The following is a 13719-nucleotide window of genomic DNA, read 5'->3' as shown; positions in this document are numbered from 1 at the left end:
CTTGTAGTTTTTATTTTATATGTTCAACAGTTGTAAGTAATTATAAGTTGTAAGTACCAGTCTCCTTGGAAAAGCAACTAAAAAACCTTAACAGATGGTGTATTTATTTTTCCATTTTTAACAAATAAACCAAATACAAAAGCATACGAAAATTAATAAATTAACTTAAAAGTGTTTCTCCCATTTTGGCTGTGGCATGTTTTTTTTTCGTATTTGTGTCGTTTTTCTTCTTTGTAAGCAATAAAATGTTTTTTATTTTAATTATTTGATGTGATTTTTTTTTTTGGTTTTTTAAAAATTCTACGAAAAGACGACCTTTTATTTGGAAGACTTTTGATTTTTTTTATATTTTGTTTATTTTAAATCAAGTGTGTATGCCGCATATTTAAAGTTATTTTTAATAGTATTTGATGGTTTTCGTTTTATTGGTGATAAAAAATAGTATATATAAAAACTATAAATTTTATCAAGCATTTAAATAAATTAAATAAAAATGTGAGTGGATTTTTCCCCTTTTTTTTGATTTAATAATAATTTTCGTTGTTCAATAATGGTACATTCAATTTTAATGAAATAAATTCATAATTCTTCATTGTTTTTTTTTTCTAATTGTATTTGTTTATGGTAATATTATTGTTTAACAGTTTCTTTTGAAAGAATTAAATATAATTTTATTCATATGTTTATTAGATAAGCTATAAAATAACTTAAATTCTTTGCTACTTATTATGTTTGAGATTTAAAATTTCAATTGCGCAACCTAAAGTCAGAATAAGTGACAATATTTGTTAATGACAATTGAATGCAATAATCTAATTATACCATCAGCATTACAAAGAATTAAACTTTCCAAAAAAATTGTCAAAGTTTTAATCTAAAACTAGAAATACGTTTAAAATTATATCTTTAAATTATCTTAATATGGGAGAACTGTTTTTGGTTGCTTTTAGCTGCTTAGTATGCATATGAGTTAAATAATATTTTAATGTAAAACTGTTAAACAATCACTAAGTATGCACGTCTGTAGTAAAAAACTGCATAATTTAAAACCCTGTAATACCAACTGTTTTTTACTAAATGCTAAATACAAAAAAAAGTTCATAAAAAATAATTGAAATAATGATTTATAAACGTATACATATTTTCAAAAGAATTCACAGTATGTTTAATTTCTAAATCAGTCTAATCTAAATCAGTGATCTAAATCAGTAAAAAAATAGTGATTAAACTCAGAATATACCCAGCAGTTCGACAAAGGGGCATTACCACTAACCGCTAGTTGGTAATAAAGAGCGAAAACAATCGTCACTTTATTGTATCCTAGGTAAACGAGAGCAAAGACAGTCTTCACTTTACTATTTCAAACTTGTTTTTTTGGTATTTTAGTTCCTAGCAGTTTGACAAAGAGTCTATGCATTCGAAAAAGAAAGTCATTTCCACTAACATCTAACCTGATTGGCTCTAATGCGTCTTTCGTCACGAATGTACTCTTTATAAACAAGAGTGAATTTAGTCATTACATTAGTGTCCCCTATATAAGCGAGACCGTAGACAGTCAACACTTTACAGTCCCCAAGTAATCTAGACGGTGGACACTTAAATAACAAACTTAAGCAAAAATGTTCATGGCTGTACTCTTCGTAATCTAGGTGTAACGTAGGTAGGTTAAATAGGTTGAACAGGACTATCCGGCCGAACTGCTGGGTTGTATTTTATAACGTAGTTAGAAAAGTTAAAAGAAATTTCTTACATTTGCAACGAAAAAAACTTACTTTTTAGTTTATCTTAAATAGCCAAAAAAATCTCCAAAAAACAGCTAATGAAGCCTAATTTTTTGGTCCAGAAAAGATCATCGAACTTTTTCTATAGGCTGTGAATCCTTTATGTAGACTAATTGTAATAAATATAAATTAAAACTAGACAAATCAAATGAAACGTAATGTTACATAATTTCCCGTTAATTTATATTTATATATTTGTTTATTATTGAAGTTAGAAAATTAATATGACAGTTTTACACTTGCATAACTACATTTAATTTTTGTTATTTTATTTAGTTTTTTTTTGCAATATATTTATTTGTTTTTGCTTTAAATTTTTAAAAAACATTTAGAATTAATAACGCTAAACCTTTGACACCATATTTACAATGTAAAGACAAATGAAAAACAAAAAGAGTCATTTAAATACAAAAAATTGAGAAATTCTGTGATGTCAATGTATTGGTGTGGGTGTGTCAGTCCTTGAGTGAGTGTGTATGTGTGTGTGTGTAAGTGAGTGTTAGAAATTATGGCTTATATTTTAATTTTAGTTACAAACTTACCCACAATGTTAACTTCGAACCCCGTTTGTTTCAATTTTCAAAATTGAAATTTCTTGTTCATTTTATTTTATTGTTTTTGTATTTGTTTGTGAAATGAAGAAAGTGCTGTGTTTTTGTTTTTTTATTTGTTATTTCTATAATTTATTTACTTTTTTTTTGTTAAACATTACTTTGACTATTTTTTGTTTTGTTTCCTTGTCTTTTTGTGGCAGTTATTTTTTTGTTTTTATAATTTAATTAACATATAATAATTTAATTATTTTAGTTTTCTTTTGTTTTGAATTTATTAATCCTAAATATACAAATAATTGTTTTTATTTTTATATTTTTTTTGTTGTTTTATAATGCTAATTTATATTACAAATAAACACAATTTGTGGCGTTTTTCTTAGTTATTTCTTTTTTTTTCTCATAGATAGAATTAAAACAAATTTAAAACGATTTGTAATCACAATTAAGAAAGTGGAATAAATAAATAAATAATACCGCTAAATGTAGAATGAATGCATGAATCAATGAATGAATAATGTTTAGGAAATATTTTATTACAAAAGTATTAAATCTAGTTAAATGTATGAATAAATGTTTGTTTCTTCTTAAGTTTTCCTTAATTTGGCTGCTTGTTAAAGAAAATTAAAATTTTTATTTTGGAAAATGAATTCGTTGAAAATGTTTGAAAGAACTAAATAAGTAAAATATAAATTAATTAATTATTTTTAACATTTCCTTTTTTATTTATCTAAAAACACAACCAATGAGAGCATATTTATTGTAAAGTTTTTAATTTGTTTTATTTTTAATGCCTTTTCAAAATGTTTTTCTTTTTCTTTTGTTTTGTTTTATATACGTTTAGTAAGTAAGTTTTAAATATTTAATAAATAAAAAAGAAAATATTTATTGTTTCTTGTTTTTATACTTCCTCTTCTTCTTATTATTCTTCTTCTTTAAATAGCGTAATGATTTCCCAAAAAATTTTAATTTTAAAAAAATTGATAAGAATAGAAAAAAACTAAAAGTTTTAAAAAATAACAATTAAAATGTTTAAGATTTAACAATTAATAATTATAATAATATTACAAATATTTACGTTTTTTTTTTGTATTTATGTGTTTGTTTTATTTTATTATTTCCGCTGATTGTCTAAAGTTAAAAAACCAATAAATTAATCGAAATAAATTGAAGAAGCTCAAACTGAAATCGTTTATTTTTATTAAATTTTAATTTTGTTTTTTTTTTATTTTTTTTTTAATTTCTAATTGATTAATAAAACTAATTGTTTGTGTTCTTGTTTAGTTGTTTTTGTAGTTATTATTAAATATTTACAATTGCTTTGCATTTGTTTGCGCATTGTTTGGTGAAAATCTTTTTTTATTTCTTATTTTGTTTTCTATTTTTTATACAATAGATTTTTTTAGTTAGAGAATTGTGTTTTTGTTTTTTTTTGTTGCTGTTGTTGTTTTAATACTTATTATGGAATTATTAATTTGTTTGTTTGTTTCTACTTCAGCCTTTGCTTAAATTTATTAATTTAAAAAAATGTGTAGACTGTTTGAAAATTTTTCGTGTTTCTTTTAGCAACAATTCCTGGCTTAAAAAAAGTTATATTTTTTCTTTACTTTATGATTTTAATAAGATTTGTTGTTCTACTGTAAAATTCTTGCTGGTGTAAAATTGTTAATGATTTTCAGATATTTTCATCAGATATTAAGCTCAATTTTAATAGTATTTTTAATTAGTTTATCATTTTAATTTTTTCCATTTTATTATAACACCAATTTTAGTTAAGTTTTTTTTTTATTTCCTTGATCAAAGAAATTATCGTTTATTTTAAAGAAATTTGTGTGTTTTCATTTCAATTTTAAATTTCATTTTATTTAGTTCTATATTTATTTTTATTTTATGTGAATTTTCATTTTTACACATTTATTTGTATTTTTTATCTATTATACACGAATTTTTATTTGCCTTATTTATTATAGTTTTCTTTATTTGTTTATTTATTTATTTAATAATTTATTTAAAATCTAATTTTTTATTAAAAAAATGTTAACTTTTTGTCCACTTTACTTTTGCATTTACACTTAAAAGGTAATTTAATTACTTATTTGTTTATTTATTTTTTGTTTTATTATTATTTTTTTCTTTAATTTTTATATTTGTTTTTATTTCAAGTTGATCTTTTATTTACTAGATATTTATATTTTAAATATTAAATGTCTAGTATTTAGTAAAAACACACAAATTATCTATTACAAAAACGAAAATAGAATACAGAAAATTAACATTTTTTAACTCAAATTGGTTAAACAATTTTACATAAACACATACAAGAAGTGATTTCAAAATCAAACCTTCTAGAGACAGAAAATAAGTGAAAACATATTCAGTCGAATATACGAATATTATTTACGCGTTTAGGAAACTTTTAAGTATGAATTATATGTTGACAACGTATAAGTGGTTTTTAATTTTTGCAATGATCATACGCCACCATTTAGTATGTTGTAAAAGCAACCAATGATCACATACAGTACAAAGTTTACAATTAAAAAAAAACTGATGTACACAAATGAATTAGCATTTAAATTGCTTGTATATTTCAACCAACCTGGCAAACATTGTAAAAATGTTCTTTAGAATAAATGTATTTATTCCTCCTCTTTATCATCTTCTTGTTTTTTGCAGACTCTTACACTTTACACAAAAAGTCAAACTATTTTAATTAATTTTCATTGAAATGTGAGAATAATAATGGAAAACAAAATCGATTAGGAATTTTAATTAAAGTTTTGCCACTTGAAATTTTCCCATTTTTAAGAGGAACCAGAAAACCAGAAAGCAACCAAAAACTTGCAAAACAATAAGAAAAAACTGAACCCAACTCTTCACAACTCTACCATAAAATTTCATTATCATGGTGATAATGACTTTTGAAAACATTATTTTGATTAAATGCGGACACAATTTTTAATGTTTATTTTTTTGTTATAAAACATACAATGGTGCAACCGAAAGAGTGCGAGTAATAAAAATATATATGTGCATATGCACATTTATTATATAGAAATGCATATGGATGTACATTAGGGCAATAACTTTATTCCTTTCTTTTGCAAATATCGAATAGACCACTATAATTTACAAAAAAAAAAATATTTCACGGAACTGAAGATTTTTCTAATTTCAAAAAATTGTTTTTGCAAGATTTTAATATAGACTATGGTGTGGTGATAGGGCCAAAATTTGTTTATACCCCTAATGTACATACATTGTGTAATGTATGTACGCATGAGTCTATGTGTATGTTAGAAAATTTTATTATACTTTTAAAGTATGACAGTTGTATGTGTTCGTTATAGTTCATGTATTTACAAACTAACGTACTTCCGTTTATATTCATGTATATGTATGTACATAAAAATACACATATATATAAAATATGCACATATGAAAAATGTACATATGTATGTGTACGAGTGCATAAAAATTACAAAGTTTTTTTTATTGTTTGCAGTAGTGGCGGTTGTTTTTATTTTGTTAACAAATTGATGAATGTTTAAAAAGTTTTTTATTTACTTTGCTGTTAAATATTTTGGAACAAATTAAAATCATTTTTTTTATTTTAGATTCAAATTGTAAAAATGATTTCAAAATAAAATATTTATTTTCATTATTTTTTTGCATTCAATGCACAACAAAGATAAATAAATATAAATAGAGTAAATTTTGAACGTAAGTGAGAGTTTTAAAGTTAAAAGGATCTTAACTAGAAAAACGTTTTAAAATTATCCAAATGTTAGATAAACTTTATTTGTTGAAATTAACAATGTCCTCACTTTGTTTCAGCTAAAGAATATCCTTTTGCAAAAAATTGTTCTCACAAAGGTTTGATTTATTTTGGAACCAAATTTACCTTGCAATTGCATATACATTTTGATAAAGGAACTCGTTTTGTTTGAACGGAAACTTAAATCAAAATAAGTTGTTTTATTTTATTTTAATGCCTGTATGAGAGCTAAAGAACAATTTGATCGAGTCTTGTAAAATTTTTAAAAATTTTTACCTAAAGAATTCGTTGATGTGCTTAAGTTTACAGATCTTATTTTGGTTTTTCTTTGTATTTTTAATTCATACTTAACTATTTTTTTTGTGGATCTTAATGTGGGTGAGAGCGTTTGTTTGTGTGTCTTTAGCTGTGATTGCATTTGTTTTCTATCCTGACCTAGACTCTGTGAAGGTGTGTTTGCTCTCTGCTCTCATTCTTATGTTTTGTTCTTAATTTTTCATAAAGGAACTTGTTTAACTTTATTTTATCCAGTTTGTTGTGAGAATGTTATTTTTCAATGGAAACAATTAAAGGAAAGCAAATAAAATCAACAACTTTGTTTGTGTTCTTTTTGTTTTAATTACAAATTATTCTAAATTTAAATTTTATTTGTATTTTTTTTTTATTTTAGTAGAATTTTTGAATTAAGAGTGCTAAATTTTTGCTGTTCTTTTATATTATATTTTTTTCGAATTTTGCGAGTATAATTTTGTGTTTAAATGATTTTATAGTTTTTATTTTTGCCTTATTGACTATTTTGTATGCGTGTGTGTAAGTGTTGGGTGTTTAGGTGAGTATATTTTTATGAGAGTATGTAGGATATTTTCGGTTTGTAGTAGCAGTAGAAAATATGAGTATGATGTTGATGCTGATGTTCTGTGATTGTTGTTTAACTACAATTCTTGTAAAAAATTGTTTTCCTACTTGAGATTTGTTTCTTTTTATTTAATATTTCAAATCATACCTGGATGGCTCAGTATTTGTATTTGTTAAACACTTTTTTATCTTGTTCTTTCTCTCTCTTGTATGTGTTGTTTATTTCATTCGAATTATGTTAGGGCACACTTTTTATTTTCTTTAAATCATTTTCTCTTACTTTTGGTGATTTACTTCATTCTCTGTAATATTTATCTTTGTATCATTATGATCTTTGATAAGTTTACAACTACTTTTATTTATATTTGTTTGTTTGTTTGTTAGTTTTTTTTTTGTGTTTTGGGGGGTTTCTTAAGATTTTATTCTTCATTATCAAATTCTATTTTGATCACTTGCTCTCCTATGTCCAATTTAAGTGTTTTATTTCCTGGATCCGCGTTCACCTCCACAATGACAGCTGGATATTATCCACGATCATCATCGCGTGCGGCGAACAGGGTTCGCAAAGTTCTGGTGATGATATTCCACCAGCCCTCTGCGAACCCAAGTGGACGCTATAAGTTCGTATCGCTGCCCATTTTTAACAGTTCGAACTTCTTTTTGGCGATTTTCGAATATAATATATCGATAGGCTGCGATTGATCATATAAACTAGGGGCCTGTAATATAATCCAGGCAGTGCCTACCACACAAGATATGGTAAATATCCAAAGGAACAAACGATCCAATACCATGGCCACATATTTCCAATCTTCTTCAACCTGCAAATATAAAAGGAGCAAAATAAATCATAAATAAAATTGAATTGTATTTAATTAAAAATCAATTCAATTTTATATTTTAATTCTAAGGCTAATGATGTCAATCCTAATACTAAAACACTAAAGAAAAAATAAACATATTAAATCAAATTTCCAAACAAAGTGTAGTGTTAAGAATTAGAGCGTGATAAATCCTTAAATCAACTTTGCTGTTTTTCTTTTATTCTATTTATTTCCATTTTGATTTTTGCTGTTTTCGATAAATTTTAATCAATTCAATTTAGTTGGTTACATGATATTGACTAAAAATGGTCGCCATCAACACCATTCACAAAAAAAAAAATTTGGGAAGGTTAGAAGCACTTGAAAAAGAAGAAAACACGAAATCGTAAAAACTTTACATTAAATTTGATTTAAATGAGATTTACCACAGTCATCTGTACAGTATGACATAAATACATACATACATATATAGGCACCCATTCTAACATATATACATACATTTATTCAATCTATCATTCATTCATTTATTCATTTAATATGTACTTAATATTTGTTTGTATGAGTTTTATATATACCCTGCCACCAACTCAACTAACTTCTAATGCACTAAAATTCAAACTTTTCTCGGTTATACTTGGAATATTTTAATGGAACTGAACTGTTTTAACATTACGATGTCATAGGCTGTAGTCAATTGTACTACTCTCAAATTTTGGGAAAATTCTTCATTACACTTTAGGTTACTAATAGTAGTATTACGTAAAAGTGTCAACTATCAAATTGCTGGCAGGGTTAGCTAATCGTGTATTTGTATTGATGTAAAATTTACATTATGCAGAACAAAATTAAACTGAACTTGGAATGGTGCTGATGTTAATACCATTTTGATGATTTGAATGTAAAATGGAGCAAAGCTAATGATTGGTGTGGTAGGTGGCAAAAAATTGGGTTATAACAACTCAATGATGCCGGTAATGATTTTTTAGTGGTGACAGTAGCTCACTAAGATAGACATGGGTAAGCTTCATTGGAATATTTCATGTTTATCTTGATTAGAGAAGATCAAAGACCTACAAAAGCGCTTGAAAATTTGTCATATACATGCATAGATTTGCATTAAATTTGTTAGTTTATTTTCTTTTCATACTTACACTTTCAAACTTATCCTTGTTTTTCATATGTTGAGCAATAAAACGTGAACCCTCGATTGTTTTCTCCATTTCACCCACGTAAGGTTTGTCAAATGTGGGACTTAAATCGGCCTGACAACAACTAGGACTCAAATCACCATTGACAGTTGTCGGACTGAAGAGATCATCGTCCGCGCCAGGCAGTGGCAGTGCAGAAGGCAGGGGCGGATCACCGAAACATTGAGCAATACCCGCCGTTCCGGCAAATTCACTAAAACGTTGAGCAGGCAAAGCTGAAATTCACAAGAAAGCAAGACAAATTAATAGCAATTTATATTCTACATACATACATAGATACGTATATTATCAAAACGTTAACTTAAATATTTTTATTTAAGTACTTTTTTTTTTATATTGAAATGGGCTTCAGAAGAAGTAATTTGGTAGCTAAGGAAATGTTTTCAAAAAATTAATAAAACAAACTTTATTTTATATTTATTTGATTAAGCTATTCTACAATGTATATGTATGTATGTGTGTGTATATAAATATGAGTACGCACCCGAAATAAATAAAAAGAAATATTTTATTACAAAGCAACCAAATCGTGAAATTCTATTTACTCTGTTAGATATTTCCTCTTGTCTCAGACACACTCTTCTGACAATGTTTGCACAAAACGCACAAAAGGAAATGGAATTTACGACAATCATGAAGGAGGTGAGAGCATCTTAAATAAAATGAAACATATAAAACAACTTAGGGATCCGTTAAGGAAATAATGTTCTCGGTTGATTGTCGCCAAGTGCAGGGAGAGACATGAGAAAAAGAAAGAAATGTAAAGAATACGTGTCTGGACTTGAAAGCGGAAACGGAAATGCGACTACGTTTTGTAAATACAAACATAAGAGTGTATGTATTTAATGCTCTAACACTAAGTACAATAAAAACAAAATGATAGTAGCGTAAACTTTAGACACTCACAATACACAATCCACCAACACTTCCATACATACATAGTATACTAGCAAACATGCCCTTACTCAATTCCATGATGTCAATGAATATATTTCAGTGTTTGTTTGAGTGTGTAAAAAGTACATTTGCTTTAATTCAAGCCGGATTAAGTTTCCCAGTGCAAAGTTGTATGTGTGTATGCATGTGAGTATGTAATTTCAATTGCTCTGAAATTAAGTACGCGGGATTGAGTAAAAATTGAAAAACGTTTCTTCTTTTTTTATTGAGTATGATTTGTTTTCCCAATTGTTGGATTTTTCTTTTCATGTGTGAAATGAAAATATCCATTAAATAGCATACATATTCACCCTTTTACATACATATACATATGTGTATATGTATATCCTTTCCCAAATTGTTTAAAAATATTAAAGATATTGTTCTGTATTATATTATATTATAAAGTACTCGTTAATGTCAATTTAAAAATCTTTGAATTATGCTTCAGATGCATTGAAATACTTTCGTTAATATTATTTAATTTTCTTTTAAAATTTATTAGGTTTTATTTATTTACATAAACTTAAAAACAACAGCATCTAATGTTGTTTTAGTAAGTAGTGTTGTATGAAGTTTTAAGCAATTCGATGGATTCTATATTAAGGTTTTATCTGCAATGGAAATATTGAAAACGTTTAAAATTTTTCACACTTGAAATGGTAAACATCGGGAAGAACATTTATCAAAACGGACAGAAATTTGCTATTAACACTATAATAGACTCTGATAATTGACATTTAAATTTTTGGAAGTAAACAATTTAAATCAAATCAAAGATTTTTGTTGAACTTTGAAATGTTGGAAGTTTTACACTTATGGGCATATACTTTAAGAAAATTTTAACATGTTTTTCAATTTTCATATCGAGATATTTTAACATTGGAAAGAGTTTTTATTCAAAAAGTGCATTCTACATAAAAAAACCGAGAATATCTACCCACTACAGACGACAAGGAAATATTAATAATATAAATCTTGCACAATGTTAAAAACAATAATACTTTTACACATAACAAACTTTTATAATTATTTACGCTTCAAAAATCAACAAAATCATAATGATGAAAATAAGAGAAAATAATAATAAAGAAACTTAAACTATAAATACAAAGTGTCCGTGTATTAAAATTTACAAGTAAATTTGTAGCTTTTTTATTTTAAGTAAAAAATTCATGCCGTTTAGCAGTTAGTGATTAAACTGAAACAAACTATCACAAAAAAATGCTTTTTACTGCATTTCTAAACATGTTTAATTATCTTCTTGAACTTGTTCTATACTTTACATTACATCTTTAAGAAAGTAAAGTACTCTACACTGCAATGCATTTATTTAGTTTAAAACTATTAATATAATCACAATAATATTGTTACTTTTATGTATAAAAAAATAATAATTAATTGAAATTCAAGTTATAGCAAAACTTTTTATTACATATTTTATTGCTCTAAGATTTATGATTTTTTCTGTTACTTTTAGTAAAAAAAATTCAATGTATTTTACCTCTAAGAAATGCCAATAATAAGACCATATGAAACCCTACGCCAGTTATGAGTATGTTTAAGTGTTTTATAATGAAATATATGTCCCAACTACATACTATATTTTTATAATATTTCTTGACTTTAAACTGATTTTCTAAAAGCGACTTTGTATTGTATCACGAAAGAGTCATAACGAAAATCGGTATGATTTTTATTTTTATAAAACAATGCTGATTCTATTTTTATAAAGAAAGAAGCGTTTCAACAAATGTTTTAGTTGTTTGGATGTGTTTTAATCCGATTTAATATTGAAAATTCCGACCAGTACTTTAATAACAATGGTCGGGTGAATATCGGATGGCTAACGCCACTATAGTGGTGTAAGGTATAAAAATTGAAAGCAATTGCATAAGTTGTCTAAATAGACTTTCAGAAACACTAACAACATAACGACAAAATACATATGCATACTGGTAATTCCTTTTGTTAACTATATTGTCGTAGGTTTAGATGTAAACTAAGTATTTAATGAAATTGTGTCAGATACATATTTATTTTTAGAAATCTTTTAAATAACACAAGAAAATATTGTAACTATGTTTTGACTTTTGTACTCCTAAAATATTTAATCAATAGCTAACCGGTATAACAATTTTAACTTAAGAAATCGAAATATCACAATTAAATTTATATTAAAAAAATAATTCTAAATTTACCTGGTATACCATAATCGCCGCTAAATCGTTTTGTATCATAATTAACAAACTTGTCGACATCTGGCGGCAGATGAAAGACATCTGTTAAAACTTCTTGAGGCTGATCGTCCTCCTCGTCGTTTGATTCGTCTTTTTTGGGACGTTCAATACACAAGAGTTTCGGTAAAATATCTATGAATACCTTTTGAACCCAAGGGGCCATTCTATGTGTCACTGGAGACCTATAAAACGATTTGAAGAAAGAAAAATATAAAAAAAATACAAATACATTATTACAGATACAGGGTAAATGTGAAATAAAATAATTACCTAAAATTAACATTTAGTACCGCAATGGTAACTACAACCGAGAGCGTAACTAACATCATGGTAAATAGTAAATATTTTCCCAGCAGAGGCACCGTTAATGATGTGGGCGGTATAATTTCCGCGAGCAGTAGAAAAAACACAGTCAACGACAGTAAGATACTTATACACAAGGAAATCTTTTCGCCCGAATCACTGGGTAAATAGAAAACCAAGACGGATAGGAATGATATACCCACACAGGGTATAATTAGATTGACGGTGTAGAAGAGTGTCTTTCGTCGCAGCGTTAGATTAAAGACAATATCCAAATATGGTTCTTCACAGCAACTATAAAATTTCTCATTTCGTACTGCCGGCACGCGCATTATGTCCCACTCTACCGATATATAATAGTCCTGAAGGTCAATGCCAACTTCAATGTTATCGGAATCCGGCGTTTGTTTAAGATGCCTTAAATCGACCTACAAACAATTGACAATTGAAAAATAAAGAATAAATAAAAATTATTTATTAAATTACTCAATTGTAATTTCATCAATTCATAAATAAACTTGTTTATACAAGTACTTATTTTTTATTGTGTTTTATATTCCAACATTTATTTAGGTATTCTGTATGAAAATGATAAAGGAATGATGGATTCCAAATAGCACGGCATTAAATTTTATTTTTTATTTTTTTCTTTCTTTTTAAGCACGTGTAGGGGAATGACATAGCCACAGCAGACACAGGGACAGTAAAATCAATGATGCGTGTTGAATATTTGAAAAACAGTTTGTTTGATGGCGAAAATAAAATAATAGAAAAACAAATAAATAATCACAAAATAAATGGGCGTGTGACAAAAACTTGTCAAATATAGTGAAAACTCACATTTTTTAATGAAATGAATAGAAAACAAAAGTAATCTCATATTAGACACAGCATTTTTATTCGTTAAAAAAGAAAACTTACTGACATCGACATATGTACTATGTATGATGCATGCGAGTGTATAAAATACTTATATTCACTCGAACATTGATGGATAAACATCAAGTAAATTGAGCAACAGTTTATGGTAGGTATGTGTGGATATGTAAATAGAAACATGTTGAGGAAGTTAAATGTGTACATGAGATTTAAATTGAAGTTTAAGTTGAAAACATATTATTTTCAACACAAATAGTAACGAACAATAAAAATGTGAACACCCATCTGTTTGCCTTAATGGCCGCCATTTTCTTTTTGTTTATTTGACAGCTGGTTATTTTTCAAAAAGTCATTTATTGTTGTT

At 26.4% G+C, this 13719-nt stretch overlaps 1 protein-coding gene across 2 annotated transcripts in view; it reads right to left on the bottom strand.

The window, feature by feature from the left end:
* The window catches only part of LOC119601506 (acetylcholine receptor subunit alpha-like 1), a 78943-nt gene that overhangs the window by 7308 nt on the left and 57916 nt on the right, over positions 1 to 13719 (bottom strand). The window contains exons 6-9 of one of the 2 annotated variants that reach the window (XR_005231239.1): positions 12444 to 12904; positions 12135 to 12355; positions 8941 to 9212; positions 7114 to 7786 (exon numbers count right to left, since the gene is read on the bottom strand). Coding sequence is in view for 1 of the 2 variants with exons in the window: in XM_037952466.1 (XP_037808394.1) it covers positions 7580 to 7786; positions 8941 to 9212; positions 12135 to 12355; positions 12444 to 12904 (1161 nt within the window). In the remaining variant the exon portion in view is untranslated. Of the gene's footprint in view, positions 1 to 3254; positions 7787 to 8940; positions 9213 to 12134; positions 12356 to 12443; positions 12905 to 13719 lie in introns of those variants that run through there. The other variant, XM_037952466.1, reaches the window with a different exon arrangement.

The sequence above is a fragment of the Lucilia sericata genome, unplaced genomic scaffold (genome assembly GCF_015586225.1).
Source record: "Lucilia sericata isolate MDLA Ls3-8-SP2 unplaced genomic scaffold, ASM1558622v1 Contig000172F_arrow, whole genome shotgun sequence".
NCBI classification, from domain to species: Eukaryota; Metazoa; Arthropoda; class Insecta; order Diptera; family Calliphoridae; genus Lucilia; species Lucilia sericata.
The sequence above is the reverse complement of the archived record's forward strand: the minus strand, read 5'-3'. Positions and strand labels throughout refer to the sequence as shown.